The following is a 21,248-nucleotide window of genomic DNA, read 5'->3' as shown; positions in this document are numbered from 1 at the left end:
CAATACTCAATACTTGAGCCTCAATACTTGTGACTGCTGTTTGCTCTAAAACAGATGTATTGGTCACATAATCAGACCAGTGGATGTTTAGGATTGTGCAGAGACAGTGTTGATGAAAGTGTTCTAGGAGATGCAGGTGGTGGCGGTAGATGACTCATGATTCAAATCCGTATAAGAGAGTAGACAGCACTACGGCTCTGTAAACACTGATCTTTGTACTTTTCTTCAGGTGTTTATTTTGCCAAACTCTTTTATGAAGCTTTCCAAAAGCACTATATGCCTTTGCTAACCTGTTGTCTATCTCCCCATCAATCTTACCATCCGAGGAGATGAGGCTACCTAGGTAATTAAGTTGCTGAACTGATTTGAGCTCTGATTTGCCAGTGGTGATATGGGGATGATGGAAGACTTCCTGAGGTGCTGGTTGATGGAGAACTTCTGTCTTCTTTAAGCTGACTTCCAGCCCAAAGAGCTCAGCAGCTTCTTAAGCCTTCCTTAAGAAGGCTTCACGAGGAAGGCAGCCTCAGAGAACATGGTGCCGGTCACACACTCTTTTGGTCAGGTAAGCCCAGAACCGAAAAACATCTCTCAGGAGTCGGCTCCCATACTAGACATCAAGGACAATCACCAACAAAGTCCTCAGCACACTATCTCAACACACTATCACAGCCTACAGAATCAATTTGTTTATTGTTACAGAATGCAAAACAAAGATCTCAAAAGCACCCCTCTCCCAGAAGTCCAACAAAACAAACTGACCCAGTTATTCAGATTTACAAAAGGAATGTGTTCGTTTTCAGTTAAGCTGCTTTCCCAATGATAAGCACGCTCATAAAAAAACCATGACAAAGAAAATCCACATGAAAAACCTGTCCATCACCTTTGCTACTTTTTTCCACTCAATTCCTTTGGCCCTGTTTGCTTTATGGTCTCGAATACAATTAGCAATATACTCGATATTTTTAATCAGCATTTTGTAACAGGAACAGCAATTAACAGTCTCCCTAACATTTTCACCATGAACTCCATGCAAATTTCCATTGAGCTTCTCCCCAAGATTACAGTCATCATTCCTATTGGAAAGAGGACTCCTTACCTCTTTCTGCCTCCTCCGACACCCATCATCCCCTCAAACCTACGTTCTTCTTCTTTCTCTCTTTTTGGGCTTGTACAATTTTCACCCACATCATAAACAAAAAATTTTTGACATGTAGTCCAAAATAACCACCCTGGCCCATTGTGGAACAGGCTTTGCTTCTGAGCCACAATGATGGAGATTCATTATAATGATCGTCAATGCAGTGGAAGCTGTGATCATGGTCATTGTTGCTATGTAATACTTTCCTGGAATACAAAATAAAATCACATTAGAGATGCTATCCTACTAAAAAAAAAAATCAGTGAGAAAAAACAATGTGACAAAATAGTGTTAAGCATAAATGCAAGTGAAACAAATTTTTAATCATGCCAATTCTCTGTACTGAGATCACACTTAATTTGCCACTTAAAACCAAAGATTAAAGTCATTAAAATAAAATCTCATCTTCATTGCTGGTATACCTGTTATCAGATGAGTAAGTGACTATTGTATCAGCATTGCAAATATCTACAAGCCCAAACCTCTGATTTCTTGAAACACACCCATTCAGAAAACAGCTCAAAAATGTTTGTCAGGAGCCTTGCTCTTTTCCTAGTGTCTGCAAAATCCCAGTGTAAACAGCTTCACCTGGCACACAAGGAATCCCATTTCTCAATGTATTAACAAAAGCAATGATAATGCTTTGTTGGAGCTATTGATGCACCCCACACCAGCAGATCAATGCCTTCACACTCACACAGGCCAGTGAATATCCAGACTGTGCTCGTATCCACAGCTAGTGTGCTGACAGCTAAGATGTCACAGCACAGAGCTGAAGGGTGGTGAGCTGAAGTGAATACAAGCTGTGCTCCTCTGCCCTTGATTTTCACAACTGAAGTGCAGAGCTGACCAGCCAACCAACCTACCCTGCCTTGTGCCTATGCCAAGAGGCAGCTCCCAGCCCTGCTCTGCCTCTGTGCAGCCTCTGCAGGAAAAGCAAGGTCTGGCAGCAAGGACACAGGACACACCACAGATAAATGTGATGTGATCTCAGTTTTCAAAGGAATTGGAAAGAATAGCGAGAGAGTGAGCGAACAGAGAAAACAGACTGAAGCTAGGTCCCTTTTGTACATACACGAGTTCTTCTGAACTTTCAGACATAGATTAAATTTCAGCATAATGGATTTCCAGGAATTCAGTGAAGAAATTGTCAGATATTAAGTCAACTGTGAGTGTGTCAGCCAGGCCATCCAACCATCTGCATCTGACAGAAACAATATCTTGAAACAGTCTGACCTTGTGCTTATAGCTCTTGCTTACATTTCATGTGTTGGTTCTAAAATAGCTTTCCATTATTAGCTTTATTTCAAGACATGATACCTTATTTCTAAATATCTAACTATATAAATATAAAATAGCTAATACATAATTTAAAATAAACACAAAATAACTTTAAAAAACTGCAGCATACCTGTACAACTTCCACACACATTTTAAGTATTTCACTATGTTTTAAAAATGTAGCAAATTCATCTTCCTAAAAGCCACAAATTGCATATAGATTCCATGACATACAGCCCTGCTATTAACAAGTCATGCTTAAAGACAAAGCATGTAAAGCTCACCTATCAAAGGTACGTTTTCAGATGGAGGCATGATCTCTGCAACCATCAGCTGGAACACAGTCAGAGCAAGAAGAACGGTAACACCCAGAGACACTTTTTCGCCAGAGTCTGCAGGGAGATAGAATCCCAGTGGAGCCAGGAAAGAGATCAAAATGCAAGGAAGCAACAGATTAAATATGTAGAAAGATGACTTCCTTTTCAAAATCAGTGTGAAGGTCACATCTGGATAAGGCTCAGAGCAGCAGCCATAAGTGATGACATTCTTAACTGCTGGCATACCGTGAATCTCCCATTCCACATCTTCTACAAAGTCAGAGAGGTCACCACTATCGAGAGAATTGATGATGTCTACCTGATTACCATTATAGGTCCAGGAACCAAAGGTAAGGTTGCACTGCTGGCTGTCAAAAGGAAAATAAGACACATCCACTACACATGAGCTCTTCGTGATAGCAGGTGCATCCCAAGTGATTTTTCCATCATATCTCAGCACAACATTAGTATTCACTGGTTCTGAAAAGTCATCATCAGCCCTAAAAGATAGAAAAATGACAGCCAGGACTGACAGGCAACAACTTAAGAGTGTGGACCAGGGAAGAGGGGGCAAGGGGAAGACCCTCCTTTCACACCATTAAAAGCATGCTCTGAAATCATATTAACGCTGAATTTTAGTAGGAACTTACTATTAAGTAATATTTACAGGTACCACGGCCCATTAATGTCAAACACCAGTGGTGCTAAACTATGTTGTATTTGTTGTCTATAGCTTCCTCAAACTTGATCTTAAACAGGAATCAGTAGGATAAGAGTCCATTAAAAGATTAAAACAACCTGTTGGTCACTACTGGCTTCGAAGGGCAGATAAGAAGTGCAGCCTTCATGTACCACCTTTTTGTGGACAATCTTCCAGAGCTCTCAAGGAGCCTCAGCAGAAAGCACTACAGACTGCCAGGGTATTCAATTCCCAGTGCAGAGAAATTCAGAACAGCTTTGTTGTGTAGCATAATCAATTTCCAAATCTTGGCTATAGCTTTATTGCAAAATATTTAGATGATCAACAACAAATGTTAAGACAACAAATATAGCCCTTGCTAAGGTAAGGTAAAGTTCAGACTCTGTGGGTCAATTCCTCCTTCAACCCTCTCCCTCCCTCAAATATGCAAGCTAATATTTTCCAGCCACACTCACTTGTTATATAGGACAATATCTGGTCTCCAAACCAAACTGCTTGGAATCCTGATAGAATCCAGCCCGTCATATTTATCTTTGTCCCATTTGAGGTATGCATCATACCAGCTTTGTCGAATCCATAAGTAAGCTGACAAAATTTGGTTCCTTTCATCCTGCATAAAAACGTAGAAATATTTCTAGCTGAAGGTGACAAAATCATGTCTTAGATGCAGACAGCACTTGTGGTATAGCTTTGATGTACTGCTCAAAACAGACCAGAATACTAGCAAGGCCACAAGAGTAATTCTCAGACAGGTATATATGCCTATACATTGTATAGGGAGATCACTTTTTTGGACTTTCTCTTGGCCAAACCTTCTTCCCCCTGCACCCTCCCTAGCTTTAATCACAGTGTCTAAGGCTCGCAGTATCTTAAGAATTTCCTTTTGTGAGCTTTAAAATACCAAACAGCTAACAGATTCAGGCTAAGAAATTCTTTGAAAGCTTGGTGAGGCCTTGAAGTCACAAAAATAATCTTCCCTTCTCCTTCCAGACACATTTTGTTTTGCCTTAAAAGTATATCTAGCAGAATCATATTTATAAAAAATTACTGAAGGCTGATTTTAGGGATTTTATGTAGAAAATAATTGCATCTTAGAAAAAGCATTTGCTATATTTAAAACTCAGCAGAAGTTGCCTGGAGGGTTTGATGCCAACACCTAACTACAAAAGAAGTCTTAAAAATTCAATGTTGCAAGCAGATAAGAATCTACAAAGAACTGGAGAACAGGACCCTCCTGAGGAAGCATTACTGAATTTGTCATAACAAAATGAAGGGTACTTTTCCTGCTCCTAACAAAAGGCTTACACCTAATACATTTCTGCATATTTTTAGAAAAACAGAACTATACTTTTACTCACCATGTCTTTAATTTGGGACAATGTGATCTGAAGGGTGACATTCAGTACTTTATCTGTGTCTTCAACTGGTCTTAGAGCATTGGAGTAGTCTTCAAACAGTTCGTTAAACAGCATATGAGCATATTTTCCTTTGGCTGATTCTACAGCTAGATAACATAGATTTGTTCAGTAAATCAGACTAAGTATACTAAGCAGTATAAGAAAACATCCTCTTTCTACTGCTTCAAGTAGTATTTGATATAACTATATAATCATTATATATATTATATTGTATATATAAGATGATACATTTATCATTCATATACTGTCAAACATCATTAGTTCTGATACAAGAGTACGTCTGATGAACCTATTCAAATAAGGACAGCATCCACCTGGGGTAAATTAAAAGCTAACTTGAGCTTTTCACATCCACTGAAAAACACCTGTATACAGCAAATCATACAATTCTGGAAGATAAATATCATTACTCTTATTTTACCAATATCTTTCATAGGCAGAGATTGCTGACTTAGTCAGCAAAATCTGCGGTCAAACTTCTCCCAGATTATTGACTTTCGGTGTCTCCCCAAAAGCAGCACTGGTAAGACATGCTACTTTCAGAATTTAGTCTTTTTATTTTTAAACTATCACCTGTAAAAAGTCTGAGCTGCTTTTCTTCACAAATTGTCAATTGCTTGATGTATGAACACATCCTTGCACATCTTTTCAAAACCATGTATCTGGAGATGCTTCTTGTTATCCAGACTTAGTCACTAAGGATAATTCACTGAAACTTGAGGTTTTAAATGACAGTGTTTGGCTGTTCCATACTGTTTTGTACATCACAGTTTCTCCAGGTAGCCTCTGTATCACCTTTATATAGATTCACATATTTCTGCAAGCAAAGAACAGTACCACTATGTTACAAACCACCACTGAAGGTGAGGTAACTGAGGTTCGGGCAGATTAGAGTGAAATGACCTGTGTGTGGTGTGTGTGTGTGTGTGTGTGTGTGTGTGTGGTGTGTGTACACATGGCAGGTTTATTTTAGAAAATTTGTTTGCAATGGAAAGGAGGTATGTACCCGTTTTGGTTATTATCTACAGAAATGAAACAATATAAAAGTATCAAGATATCACTTAAGAGAACATATAAGAAAAAGAAAGAAAGAGAAAGGATAAGAGTAGATATAGGAGAAGAAAGATATCACCATATATGATAAAAACCATTATCCCACCCAAGGTCTATTTCTTATCAGTCTCCTCCCTTATCTGGTTCAAAACCCAGTTTGTTCCTAAACAAAGGTTGTTTTGTCATGGTCACCCTCCGGTGGCGAGCTCTCAACTCCTTTGCATCGGGGCTGTTAGTATGCCGATCACCAGCCATTCGAAACCTTTCTTCCTCCCTTCGGTTGGAGGGTGCAAACCTGGCCTCATCAAAGCACCTGCTGCTTTTGCAAATGGCCTGTTGTTTGCATCATTAGCCCTTTCACATTTCAATCTCTCATACATTCACAAGACTTATGCAAATGCCAGGTGAGCAATGTAGGGAACAAGGGTTCTTTGGATAACATCTCTCTCTGGTGATTCACACTGACTTCCTGCACTATTTAGAGTCGAAAGCAAATATTCCTGAATAAAAAGATATCCCAGCAAATCAAAGCTTCACAAGGAGCATTGCAATTCTGGTCTGCATTATCATTTTGCCTATGCATTGGTGAGACAAAGTAAAACACAACAGACTAAATACTCCGGGAGATTAACGATGTAAAGCACAGCAGGTCACAAGATCCCATCTGAATAAAATAAACCTCAATGCAACATTTAGCAGTATTCTCACCTTTGAGTATCACTGCTGTGAACAGCAACCCCAGAGAGACGTAGAAGGAGGACAAGCTCTTTCTCTTCATTTCTGGACCTTAAATAAAACTGTTCACCCAAAGGCACAAAAGTGTTTCTCGCCATCCAAAACTAACCAAAAAAGTAAATCAAGTTGCACGGCTGCATAAAGATGCTGATGCACTGCGTTGCTAGAAGCAACTCAGTCCTCCCTCAGGAGTTGTCAGAGTCCAAGAGCATCGACTGTGTCTCTGCCACCGCCTGGGGCTCTGATGAACCCTCCCCTCTCTTGGTAACCTGAGCGCTGACTGCTCTCAAGCTAATACTGAGTCAGAAAACAAATAAAATCCTTTGACAGTTCTTTGGTGGGCCATGTTTCACTGCTCTTATGTTCTGCAATAACCTGCTAAGAACCATTTCTGTGGAACTTGTGAACCCTCACAAAAAATGTTCTCAGTACTTTAATTGGTATAGTTACACTGTACATCACACGTCCAATATCACACGGAAAAAAAAAAACAAAACAAACACGACCTACTAACTCCTATGCTGACAAAATGTTTTCACCTACGGAAGTGATGCCACATGGAAGAGATGCAGCTACACCAAAGTCGGACAACACAGGCAATATTTGCAGTAGCCCAGTATCACTGTGAAAAGAAGAGCTTCAATGGATGTAGACAACTTTGAGACCAGTACTCAGCACAGTAAATCAGAGCAAAACTGGACTCTGCAGATAAAATGTTATTTCCCTATATGGTACAATTTTTACTAGGTGAACTTGACGAGTCATTAAAAAAAAATTTACGTAGTTACTAGACAGCTCTTACATTTGGCCAAAAGAGTTACATGAGAGAAATGAATATGAAACAATACCACACCTGTCTTGCCATCTACCCTGATGGTCAGAAATTCATTCACTCTGTCTATATTATTCATGATACCAAGTTAGTTTCCTAGTACCACAAACCTCCTTTTCACACTCCAACCCATCCTTCCTGTCCATTTTGCCATCCTTTTAGAACAGGTAACAGAAAACAGTCACTAAAACAGAAAGTGAAAATATAGAATGAACTATCAGAAAAAACCCAATTGGTTCAGAATAGTCTTGATCCACAGAAAACATAAAATACTATTTCTTTACTCTTGCATAGTCTTTTGGCATAGTTTTTTGGCTAGAAGAAAGGTGATCCCTCAATATGCATAGTTTCTATAGTAGCACTCCAGGTAGTCACTGGCTTGTTTGTGCTTTTGTGGAATCTATAAGCCAGTGACATTTATGGTCAGGTTTACTAGGTGAACAATAAATATTTTTGGTCAAAGCACGTGTAATGAAATCCATCCACATCACTTTATTTGCTGAATTGTCAGATGAAAAAAAAGTGGAAAACAGTTTAGAAATCAAAAAGGTCCCACAGTCCCTGAGCAGTAAATAATAAACTGCTCTCTCTGTGGGATGAAGGTATATGCTGTTAGAGACAACAAAAATCAGATACAAAGAGGAAAGATTCTTGCATACAGTCAGATCAGTGCATCCTCAGGGGACACCCATAGTCCACTGTAGCATATACCTGTAGTACATTGCCATTCTGTCAACAAGTAGCTACTGGTTCACATCTCTTACTGTAATTACAAGGGTGATCGTGGTACTGCTTTAAGTGAGCTGATATAAACACTACAGGAACCACGACTAACCTTGCTTTACCACAGGCTTGAGACAACCTTGTGATCTGTTGCACCAGCAATACACACTTGCCAAGCTGTGCAGACTCATGTTATTTAATTTGCATAAGATCATTTATATTAAAGAACCCTACTCATTTATTGTAACAAAATCTTCAGGCTCTCAAAAGACAAAATCAAGAAGCATGTTTACATGTGGTTTACTCAATTTATTCTTATATGCATATATAATTTCATGTTATTAATTATAAACTTGCAAAGGGATAGATCATAATCTCTCAGTTATAATCTTTATTTCCATCACATTGGATGTACAGACAGGCGAACATGAGCACTCATACACAAGAACATGCTTGTTATGTTCGAGATGCTGCACAGTGCTTGTAAAAGTAAAACTAAATTACATTTTAAAGGCTTTTTATTATTAAAGACACAATGAATTTAACAATCTTAGTATGCCAGACCATTTGGCTTCCTTATATTGTTCACAGGAAATCTGATTTGTATTTGAATCAAAATGTCCCTAATGTAGACATTTTGTGTGAAAAGCAAGCATTAACATTAATAGTTTCTTATTGATCTGAGAGGCTCATCTACAAACCCATGCTTCCTTGCAACATAGTTTTAAATTGTGATGTAATCTATGGCAATACTACTCCCAGATCAGACATCCCATTTAAATTTATAGTTAAACAGTTCTCTATAGTAAGAAGTTCTGCTACCAAGTTAAGAATTAATATAAAAGATGATGAAGCTAATCTAAGAAGAGTCACGGGTGTTTGGAAGTTAGAATCAGGCCATTAATCCCTTCCAGAACTTGAGTCGTTCCCAGCAGAATTCACAGGGATGTTGTTAGAGTCCCTCTGCCAGCAGATGGCCCTGTCACCCAGTCTACTGATCGACCCAGAGAGCCAAGGCAATTTTTGCCTATCACAAAAAATCACACCGCATTTTAGTCTACTTTGATTAATTTCACAGGCTATTGCCTTACATTTGATGTAAGACAAGGTGAGACAAGATGTTCTTTTAAACAGAAAGATAAGCAGAAGAAACAAAACCGTTTTGTGGGTGAATCCGGGATCTCCCCTGACTTCCTTCTTGCGTCTGCCTGCCATACATGAGACCAGTCACAAGAGGGTTTCAGGGTGAGCTAATATATTTCATTGTCAACAATGGCACGATGATATAAACCATGTTCAGACCAAAGGCTGCTTCTGCTGATGCAGAGAGTGATTAAGGCCCACGGCACAATATCCAAGCCTCCTTCCAGATATCTTGTTCAAGCATTTGACCTTGTGGGAATGAGTATGGGCTATTAACATCGCAGAACATTGTGTCCATGCATACACTCAGTGGGACAAGAGTGTCCACTCGTTGGTGCACTGAGCTATTACACCCTCACATAACACATGTAACTTTTTATGGTTCTAGACACACACAGGCTATTATCAAGACATCATCAAAAAATCTAAATTTAGTGTAAGGGAAGTTTGACTTTGCATGCACACTAAGGACAGACTGAAGTGGAGATGACAAGGGAGAAATCTCTTTCATATTAAAACTTCCAACTTTATATCTTTATCTTTGACAAACAATAAACAAAGCAGTAGAGAAATGTAAAAACTGTATTTAAAATTTTGTTTTTTCAATCTTTCTTCTCCTACATAAAATAATAATTTGCTCCTAAGCCTGTGGTTTTGACATTACATTTTCAGACTTTTTTTTAATGGTTCTTACCCTTTTTTGCATTACATGTATTAAGAGTTTTTAAACCTCCAGCTGGAAAAGCTACAGATACTGTACTATTGAGGCCTCAAGGCCATCTACACACAAGTAATCATTCTACAATCCAACACAACACCATTTATTACCCTCTCCCTTCATCAGAGAACAATAAAGAAGAACAGATTGGTTTCTAAGCACAGTTTGTAAGAAGTGTCTCACAGTCTGCTTCTACTTGCCTTCCTGCCAATTTTTCTCCACAGAAGCTGTTGCATTCACGTTCTTCACAGCATTTGCTACAGAAAGGGGTGACAGGGTGATAGGGTCAAGCAGCACACTAGCTATTCAGAGTCAGACTTCCCTCCTTAGTCTAACTGGTCTTAACAGTACAAGTAACAACAGCTCTTCTTGCCAGGAACAGCCTCACTGTGCCTGCTCTGGAGAATACAGCACCTCATTTAGATGCAATGTGTTTCTCGCCACCTCATTTTTTCTCACCCACCTACTGACTGCTCCTTCCTTCTCTCTAAAAATCCCCTTCCATCAGAAATCAACATACTCATTCTTATTTTCTTCCACCCTCCTGTACACATGGAAGATAGGATATATTTTAGGAAGCATTCATAATTCTAGGTCATGACATAATGTAGAATATTAACCACATTTTCCAGGGATGAGAAATCCTCATTTACATGCTACATTTACATGTGGATTTTTTCTGAATATAAGTTTTATTTGGGTGACCTTACACAGGCAGCTCTGCTGACCACCTCACAGCACCTGAAGAGAAACCTTTTGCACCTAGAAGTCTGGTATTATTTAATATGGTCTAAAATGCAGCATGTTAATCCTTTTTCATCAGCTTGCTTACAAGCTGACTAATATTTTGTCTATCGGTATCTGGCAGGATTAAGAACAAAACTAGTATGTAATTTTAGCTATCAGAAAGCTATTTTATATACAGATCTTTTTCAACTTTGTAACATGCTTCTGATGGCAGGATCTATGCTCTACACAAAGACAACCTCTGGGCCTAGACACTGTTCCAGATAACAAGTTTGCTGTGATAGACTGCCTGATGCTCCAAACAAACTGAATTAGAGAAATTTTCTACCTGGTTACAAGAGTGCTGACAGACTCGAGTATCTTCCTCTTGATCATTACTCTTGAGTCATGGAAGACAGCACAATACCTCAGATTCTGCAAGTAAAGGGAAGCCTCCCAACTACCACTGCAGGCTGAAGACAGCTCTAGGTTCCCCAGAAAGCAATTTCTTTAGCTTGTATCTATATCACAAAAAACAGAGATTAAACCAGTATCTGAAGAAGTAAGACTGAAAGGCAACAGTTTAGATACTAACTCAGAACCAGTTTCACTCTCTCCAAAATTTAGAAGAGAGTGGGAACATCCCTTTAAAACACTACCAAAACGTGTCATGTTCACAAGAGTATCTGCATAGAGGATCATCCCCTGAAAACATATGCTTTCCTGGTAAGCTCACATCCACCTTGCAACACAAAATATGGTACATCTAAACATCTGTGTTCTTAGTGAGTTCCTCAGAGTTTAAGAGCTCCCTACAAAGAATTAAGACTAATGCTCTGCACTAATACAGTGCAGCTGGCTGAAAAGGCAGGATGTAAAAAGATCATGAAGACAAGAAAATAAAAAAAGAAGAAAGCAGACCATAATGTATCAACCTAAACTTTGTGTTTGCAAGGAATTCACAGAACTCCCATTGCAAGACTGCTAAAACAGAATTCATACGTGGTACTTCACAAGTGTTATATATTTTACAAATCTTTCCGAAAAAGACAGTAAACAAACATTTATACTGCAGAAATTGCATTATCTAATTGTTTCTGTTCCATCTAATCACATTCATCAATCTGCCCGGATGATTTTTCCATGTTCACAGAATTTAGAGGAAGAAAACACAAATATTGCTTTCATGAGAGTCCAAAATACCCACCTTGGCAAACCACTGCAAGAGCAAGTTTTTTTGTAAGCCAAATGAACTAGTTTCTAAGTTTACAAATATTGCAGAGCTGCCTACTTTGAAAATATCAGACCAACTACATGGTGGAGAACACAACTCTAAATTATTGCAATGCATTTACACCCAAACAAACCTCCCTGTGGAATAAAGAAGCAGCAACTACTCATCTCTGAGGGAAAAGAACTTTGATAAATCATGGGTTAAACTGCTTAAATATCTTATGGCACATGGATATTGTCATTCTTTAAAATGTCCTAGCATGACCACACCTACATTATGCTATGGTCTAAGCAAAATTATTTCTTCTTGAGCAAAATATGGTAGTAAAAACCTGAACTTTTATTCAAACTCTGCAACTACACTCATTCTGACACAATAGAATCATTTATCTTGGGAACAAAGTATCACCATCTCAGCTGAAGACAGCATCCCTTGTCTTAAGCATCTCTGAGCGCAGTGGCTTATTTAAGAAAGGCAGTATTCACAGTGTTCATTTTCATCTGCAAAATTCTGAGCAATTGTCCAATGCCATTATATTGTTTTCTTCTTTTCAACCCATAACAAATATATGAAATGAAAGCTTAGTACTTCCAAGGAAAAAAAAAAGAAGTTAAAGTGTTAGTGGGCTGAAAAAACCTATTTTGCCCATAATGACATAGGATTTGCCATCTAGAAATGTTAGCCTACAACACTGACCTAAATCTTACAGGCTTAAATAGCTGTTATTTTTCAAGTGTTGGGAAAGGTGATATGAGGTATAAAAGCTGTTAAAACCAAAAAAAAATTTGTGCTTTAATATTAAAATTCTACTATAACCACATATACTGATTGGTTTGTGTGCTTTGGAAGACATTTGCTGCTTGCCTGCCAATAATTGGCAAGGTACTGTGAAGTATCTTTGCCAATTGCTCAGCTGTCTGTAGCTTAAGGAAGGTCATTTTATTCTGGAGCAGAACCAAGATGATGGACAAAATGCAAGAGGGATTAGTACAATTTATAGCTATAATAGAGCTATGAGAAGTCAGACTATCCTACAATCATCCTGTGGTTATTGCTTTTGGAAAATGTGTATAAAAGTGCAAGAGCCAGTCCCTCAACTAATATAAAAGAGCTAGTGTAAGAACGTTCCTAGAACGTGGAACAATTTTAGCAAGAAATTCCATATTGGCTTACTCCAGAGCTGTAAAAAAAGGAGCATATTACATTGCCATTTGAGACAGCTGGTCCTAATCCAATAGTAATGACTGAGGTACAATCAGATCTGGACTCTGTTCTTGGTGGGGAGCTATACATAGGAAAAAACCATGGGATATGTCGACACGTTGTTCTGTAATTGTTTTCTTCTGCCAGTACTTCAAGGCAATATAAGTAGTTAGTGTGGTTAAGCAACATATTTCAGTGAATACACAGCCAAACTCAGAGAACAAGATGGAAACACATTATGACATCTCATTGGAAGAGATGATTCAATGAGCAATTGTTGCATTCAGTGCCATGCTAATGCTTCTAGCCAAGCCTGCATCACAACATGTAAGAGAGCCTTCTTCACCTATCCTGACTGAAAAACATTGTTTTCCTTCAGATATCTTAAAATAAATGTACTTTCAATTCTATACATGTTCCAAGTCTTCAACATTAGTAATTACAAATCTCCTGAAGAGGTATGACTTAAGAATGTGAAATGAAACAAATTCAACAGAAAGCAAGAACAGAGTAAGCAGAGCACGTTGTGCCCAGCATGATGCTACTACAGCTCCTGCAGATTGTCAGTGTCCTTCTTGCTATGGAGAGGAATGCTCAAGTCTCTTCAATGTACAAGTATCATCACAACTGCTGGATATACATATCTGAAAGCAAGTAAGTCAATGTGACAAAGACTTCTAAGTGTGCAAAAGGCACTTTGGGGATGTTTAAAGCAGGAAATCAGTGAAGCCCTCAATCTATAAGGTTTTCTTTTTCTAGGTACATTTTATCCAGGTGTTGGTTGCGAACAAGAAACAGAAGTATGGGAGACACAATTGCTTGCATTTGCAGTTTGTCTCAAAAAGTATTCTCAGCACTTTTTATAACACTCTATATAACCACTGAAAAGAAAACCTTAAGAGGTTTAAAGGCATTTGCCTATTTATCCTTTGTTTTCTGGACTTAGGTCTTAGCTATCCTAGGACACTGAATGCTGTTTAGGCAGACTACTAGGGAATGATTTTGTTTTACAAGCAAGTACTCATGGATGCTGGTGTGAAACCTGAGAGATATCTGATTTTTTTACCTACTTCATTTTCAGTAGATATGGAAAGAATATCTTGAATTTCTTTCAAATTTCATCTATTTCAGGAATATGAATTCTGAGATACAATTTCAAAAATTAGAATTTTAGCTGTGTAAAATTCTTGATTAATTATTCTGAAGTAATTAATAGGCAACATTATTTCTGTCATTCTAAGCAATATGTATTTGATATAAGCATCACAATCAGAATGGAATCAAATGCATATCAACCAGGTCTACAAAGAAAGTTTTTGTGGTTTTTTAATAAAAAATACAGTTAATCACAGATATGTAAACCAGAAAAGGAACGTCAAAGAAGGTGTACCCTCCCCCATAAACAATGCTGGAAATCTGGTAACAACAGATGAGAAGAAGGCTGAGGCACTCAACAATTTTTTTGCTTCAGTCTTCAATGTAAACCTGTCTTCCCACACTTTTTGAGTAGATGGACAGCAGGATGAGGACTGAGGGAGCAGGGTGCTTTCCACTGTAAGAGACGGTCAAATTTGTGACCACCTGAAGAACCTGAACATACATAAGTCTATGGGACCCAATGAGATGCATCCCAGAGTCCTGAGAGAACTGGCTGATGTAGTTGTCAAGCCACATTCTATGGTATTTGAAAAGTCATGGCAGTCAGGTGAAGTCCCAGGTGCCTGAAAAGGGGGAACGCTGTAACCACCTTTAAAAAGGTTAGAAAGGAGGACCCTGGGAACTACCACACTGTCAGCTTTGCCTCTGTGCCTGGGCAAATCATGTAACAGATCCTCCTAGAAGCTATGCTAAGGCACAGAGGACAGGGAGGTGATTGAGGCAGCCAGCACAGCTTTACCAAAGGCAAGTCCTGCCTGCCTGACCTAGTGGCTTTCTATGATGGATTGACCACAAGAGTAGACAAAGGAAGGGTTACAGATGTGATTTATGTGGACTTCTGTAAAGCCTTTGACACAGTGCCCTACAACATCCTTCTCTCTAAATTAGAGAGCTGGATTTGATGAGTGGACTATTAGATGGATAACAAATTGGCTGGACGGTTGCATCCAGAGGGTAGTGGTCAACAGCACAGAGTCCTGATGGACATCAGTGACAAGTGATGTCCCTCAGAGGTCCCTACTGGGACTAGTGTTATTTAATGTCTTCATTAATGACATAGATGAAGGGATTGAGTGCACCTTCAGCAAATTTGCAGATGACCCCAAGCTGAGTGGTGCTGTTGACATACCTGGAGGATGAGATGCCATCCAGAGGGACCTGGACAAGTGGGCCCATGGGAATCTCATGAGTTTTAACAAGACCAAGTGCAAGGTGCTGCACCTGGGTCAGGGCAACCCCCAGTATCAATACAGGTTGGGGGATGAACAGATCGAGAACAGCCCTTGCCAAGAAGGACTTGGAAGTGCTGGTGGATGAGAGGCTGGACATGACCCAGCAATGTGCACTTGCGGCCCAGAAAACCAATTGTATCCCGGGCTGCATCACGAGCAGCATGGCCAGCAGGGCAAGGGAGCTGATTCTGCCCCTCTCCTCTGCTCAGACCCCACCTGGAGTGCTGCATCCAGCTCTGGGTCTCCAGCACAGGAGGAACATCAACTTGTTGGAATGAGTCCAGAGGAGGTCACCAAGATGATTAGAAGGATGGAGTACCTCTCCTATGAGGAAGGGTTGAGAGAATTGAGTTTGTTTAGTGTGGAAAAGAGAAGGTTTAGGAGTAACCTAACTGCAGCCTTCCAGGACCCAGAGAGAGCCTAAAAGACAGCTGGAGAGGGACATTTTACAAGAGCATGTAGTGACAGGACAGAGGGGAATGGATTCAAACTAAAAGATAATAGGTTTGGACTGGATATTAGGGAAAAAATCTTTACTGTGAGACTAGTGAGGCACTGGAAGCCAGTGAATCCCAGAGAAGCTGTGGATTCCCCATCCCTGGAGGTGTTCAAAGCCAGGCTGGATGGAGCTCTGAGCAACCTGGTCTAGTGAAAGGGGTTCCCCACGGCAGGGGTTGGAACTAGATTATCTTTAAGGTTGCTTCCAAAACAAAGTTTTGTGATTCTATGCTTCTATTACTTCCCCTTTATTCTTGAAGAGTTTAATTACTTAAATTCAACACTTATAAATTCTAGAAATTTTGAGAGTTCCAGCTTCCACATGAATAATGATTCACCAGCATCTGCACACAATGCAGTGAATTCCCATAGCAAAGTCATCAGTTGTACAAGAGTACTTTAGGTCTTTCTGGAGTCAGTATGCTTAGCCTTTCATCCTTAACATGATAAAAATGTGTGAAACCATTAATTAACATTTTAGGAAAGAATTGTGAATAGAAATAGTTCCCCCTTTTATGTCTTAAAGTAATACTCCTCTTATATCCCCTTCTGTTTCTTTTCAGGATCTTGAGTGGAAAAACCTTGCAAATATTATTTTGTTGTAGAGATAATGATTTTAGGATTCTGAGCTGATGAGATGTGAAAATCCCAATGTTCAGGAGAAAGCAGGTCTCATTTACTTACCAACTGTTTCAGTTTTAGTTGCTATGTAAAAGAAGACTTATAACTCCAACAAGTAATTATAGAACATGCATTGCATTTCTAATCCTCCTATCTGAAAATATGCCAGCCTATCAAACCAAGGGTTTTTATAAAGCTAATCACCTCCTTGATGAGAATCCCTTAAAATAAAAATCTCTTCCTCCCCATGCCAGGGTCAGAATTTAGTGAAGTTGGTAACGGTAGTTGATGTTTCCTCATTTCTCCAGCTATTTCCTAGGCTTTACTGCCAAATACCATGTTTCCCAGAAGACAGACTTATATAAAAGCTTCCAAAATAGGACATATATTAAAGCTGCTAGTATTAACACAGCCATTCCTGTCTACTAGGACAACTATTTCCACAACTAAAATACTTGCAAAAAACTTTCTTGTATCCCCATTTTGGAAGTACAATTTATTGCTGAAATCGATTACATGGAAGAGTCCTAGCAGGGAATAAAATGGTCAGGCACATTCACTGTTAAAAAGATATGAGTACTAGGAAACAAAAATACGAACTAGGCAGCCCCTTACCTCTTTCTACAGAGGCCACCCCTGCAGTCCCCCTCCCACCACTACCAAACTCATGCCACATACAGCCAATACACAAACTTTTCACAGCAAGGCAACAGACAGTACTAGAAGCTGGCAGGTGAGCAGTGAGCACAGACACATATACAGGGGACAGGAAAAATCCAAAGCTTCCAGAGTACAAAGCACTTCCTTATGCAGGTATGTTTCAAGCCTTTGTTCAGCCTAACTAGGAGCTGCAGCTGATGGGCACCTCAGAATAAACTCCTGGGTAGATACTACATTTGCATCACTTTAGTTTTATTTACACTTAGATTTCATGCACAGAAACAGAAACTACTATACAAACAAGCAATTCTAGTGAACAGCCACAAAATGAAAAAGCTTTTAGCTGAATGTCAATTAAAACGAGTATCTCTGATATCAGCATAATGAGGGAAGTCTTGCTGCACTTAAGTTAATTCCCACAGTGAACACAATGCCACTTGCAAAGGGTAGCAGATAGGTGCTGCCCTGCATGGACAGGGTGTATTTCTACTAATCCAAGTCTCAGAAATCATGACTAATTATCCACATGGAGATCAAGCCAGCACTAAATTTCAGCTAGCTCTCATCCTTCTGTTACCCATAATTTTGTTAGAAAATGGTATAGGGCAGAGCAAGATAAAACTAGCCTGTTGAGCTATAATCACAGTCCAGGTTCAAAGCAGTGATAGTAATAAGGGTGATCAAAAAGGCTTGCTCACCACAGTTCTCAGCCAGAGGGACTGTCTGACTCACCAACTCCTATCCCAGTCCAGCCATATGGTGAGAATATATTCTACCACAAACTAGCAAAGTGTTACAAATGCTATTAACAATTAAATTAGAAATGCTGAGCCATTGCACTTTATAGTTATGGTTGAAAACTCGATTTTAAAAAATAAATTCAGGAAATAACAGGTTGAATTAAGGACAGCAAGTATCACAGCTTAATGAAATCATTAACTGTTAGGTGACCCATGTGCTGCTATTTTTATTATTTAAAATACTAACTAAGCTAATTATGCTCAGAGGGAATTGAGTCTAGAGGGAAAAATTAAATATTTCAGAGGCAGTTTGATGAATAGTCACTGTCATCTGTTTAAACAGTAAAAGATATTGCTTTGAACATCTTAGGATGATCACTATTTTTAAAAGATCATCCTTTGGTGTATGTTATTTGGCTAATAGCCCAGCTTATACTTCTCTTTTGACCTTAGTGACATGTTAATGTTAAAAAGTGTACAGCTATGCCAAAACATACTACCATTTAACTACTTTCTCTTTACAATTATTACCTTAAAGTCTCGGGAGTTTTCCTTCAAAACTTAAGAGTCCGTTCATCATTCACTGCTATCAAAGCCAAGATTACCACTTCTGAGCAAAGAAGAATAGGCAGAAACTGTTTTTAAAAAGGCAATATTTATTAACTCTACTATACAAGATAAAACTGCAGTTCATGCACAACAGTTTTGAGACTCCCTCCACCTTCAACACCACAGAAGCACAGGCAAGTTCTGAGTCAACTTCAGATCACTACATTGTGAGGTAGAAAAATAATTTCATGTGTTAATACTAAATTTCTGTCTAAGACTAGAAACTACAGCTACATGCTAACTCTACATAAAGAAAATAATTCATCAGTTTCCATTTTCCTCTTAATCTCCTCGGCTAGAGTCTCTCTGGGATCATACAGGGCCATCTTGCCAGGCGAGTGACATCTTCTCTGGGATATCCGCAGCGCGCAGCAGTGACAGCAGTCCCCAGCCAGAAGGAATGCACACCATACTGCTCTGGACACAGCCCCAGCAGACCCAGGGCACATCGGAGAACGGTCAGGAACTCCCTCTTTGTTACAGTCCTATTATCCAAGTGCACAAAGAGTGGCCCTTCCAGCTGAGAACGAACTGTCACATAGCTCCGGAGGGCCAGCACAGGGCACACCCATGGCTCTCCAGACAGCGCAAGGCTGATGATGTGTCTCTCCTGTCCCACAGGAGAGTTACGCAGAAAAAGCAGCACCTTCCTCTCTGTCAGCTGGAGGTCACTCAGGTACAGAAGCTCAGGCTGCAGTACATTACGGTGCTTTGCCACCATCTCTCCTATTCGAAGTGCCCCAAAAAAAGCTACAGTAAATAACGCACGGAACAGTAAGCACTCATAATGAGTTATGCATACAGACTCCAGAGCTCCTAAGAGAGATCGCAACATCTCAATTGTTATAGGCAAGTATTTATCCCTCAGGATACCTGCCCGATATTTCAACCCCGCCACCATGCGACGGGTTATAGGATCTTCCAAAGGATCAGAGTTACCAGTCAATTTTGATAAATAAGACAGTGCTGCCAGGTACATAAGTGTCTTTGAGGAGGAAGAATTAGATTCCACAGCCAAAAACCCTCTAACTTGCTCCACTGGAATTGGCCAGGCTGCAGGCATTCCCATGCTTTTCCTAAAGGCAAGGAATTTCTTCAGTCCTTCGAGGCAGGCTTTCCAAAGCCTACTATCCCCTGAGCACTCCAGCAACGACAAAGTCTTCAGAGGCCAAGGTCCCAAGGAATGTTTCTCATGACGACTAATCTCCGTTCCTGCAAGAGAGGATCCATATTAGCACGAGGACAAGAGGCAAAAATATGCCACTTAAGGAGCAATAAAGACAGTATCCTGAGTGCAGTACACCTCTAGACAACGCGGTGAGTGTATCTGATAAGAGACAACTCACACAGCTAATCCCGCGCTGCTAAACAGCAGAGATATTTTTCAAATGGGAAACAAGCAACATTCCAGGCCCATTTCAGGCACTGGATGTAGTAACACGCCGGGAATTTACAAGGTTGTGAAGTAGTAATGGAGAAGACAAGCAAAAACTACTTTTTAAACCAAAGTACGGCTTGCATAAGTACAACGGCAAAGGTCATACAGCAAACTCGAGCAAAACAAAGAAAAACCTGCCGGGTCGGAGGTACGGCCGCCAGCAAAGCTGTTGCCCCTCGCCAGCGGCCCGGCCCCGTCTCGAACTTACCGGCCCCCTTCCCGCACTGTCCCGCCCCGTCTCGCACTAACCGGCCCCCGTCCCGCACTGACCTGCCCGTCCCGCACTGACCTGCCCCGTCCCCGCACTGACCTGCCCCGTCCCGCACTGACCTGCCCCGTCCCGCACTTACCGGCCCCGTCCCGCACTTACCGGCCCCGTCCCGCACTTACCCGCCCCGTCCCGCATTTACTGGCCCCGTCTCGCACTTACCGGCCCCGTCCCCCACTAATCGGCCCCCTTCCCGCACTGACCTGCCCTTCCCGCACTGACCTGCCCCGTCCCGCACTTACCGGCCCCGTCCCGCACTTACCGGCCCCGTCCCGCACTTACCCGCCCCGTCCCGCATTTACTGGCCCCGTCTCGCACTTACCGGCCCCGTCCCCCACTAATCGGCCCCCTTCCCGCACTGACCTGCCCCTTCCCGCACGACCTGCCCCTTCCCGCACTGACCTGCCCCGTCCCGCACTTACCGGCCCCGTCCCGCACTTACCCGCCCGACTCCCGCACTTACCCGCCCCTCCCGCATTTACTGCCCCGTCTCGCCTTACCGGCCCCGTCCCCCACTAATCGGCCCCCTTCCCGCACCTGACCTGCCCTTCGCACACTGACCTGCCCTCGTCCCGCACTTACCGGCCCCCGCCGCGCCGCGCTCCCGCGATGCCGATCCGCACGCCAGCGCGCCGACTCGAGTGCTGCACGGTGCTTCTGGGCTGCGACGCGGGAGGTGACAGCCTGCCCAGCAGGCCCATCTCCAGCCACTCCATACCTGGCTCCCGGGCCAGCAGCGCCAGCATGTCCCAGAAGGGCGCGGCGACAGGCGCAGGTGGGGCGCGGGCACTGCAGGCCATGGC

The 21,248-nt window shown here is 41.0% G+C and overlaps 2 protein-coding genes across 2 annotated transcripts; one reads left to right on the top strand and one right to left on the bottom strand.

Annotated features, from left to right (window-relative positions):
* Positions 1-800: 800 nt before the first annotated feature.
* Positions 801-6,685, bottom strand: CHRNA9 (cholinergic receptor nicotinic alpha 9 subunit). The gene is given in 8 exon segments (XM_032686379.1): positions 801-841; positions 844-1,125; positions 1,128-1,201; positions 1,203-1,344; positions 2,704-3,236; positions 3,892-4,046; positions 4,795-4,940; positions 6,616-6,685. Coding segments are annotated over 8 exon segments (1,443 nt in total).
* Positions 6,686-19,638: 12,953 nt separating this feature from the next.
* Positions 19,639-20,964, top strand: LOC116785762 (extensin-like). Its single transcript, XM_032685715.1, has 2 exons — positions 19,639-19,673; positions 20,277-20,964. Exons 1-2 carry the CDS (start codon positions 19,639-19,641, stop codon positions 20,962-20,964), a joined length of 723 nt encoding a protein of 240 aa, XP_032541606.1.
* Positions 20,965-21,248: the final 284 nt, after the last annotated feature.

Source organism: Chiroxiphia lanceolata, chromosome 4 (assembly GCF_009829145.1).
Source record: "Chiroxiphia lanceolata isolate bChiLan1 chromosome 4, bChiLan1.pri, whole genome shotgun sequence".
NCBI classification, from domain to species: domain Eukaryota; kingdom Metazoa; phylum Chordata; class Aves; order Passeriformes; family Pipridae; genus Chiroxiphia; species Chiroxiphia lanceolata.
This window is presented reverse-complemented; position numbering and strand designations above follow the sequence as displayed.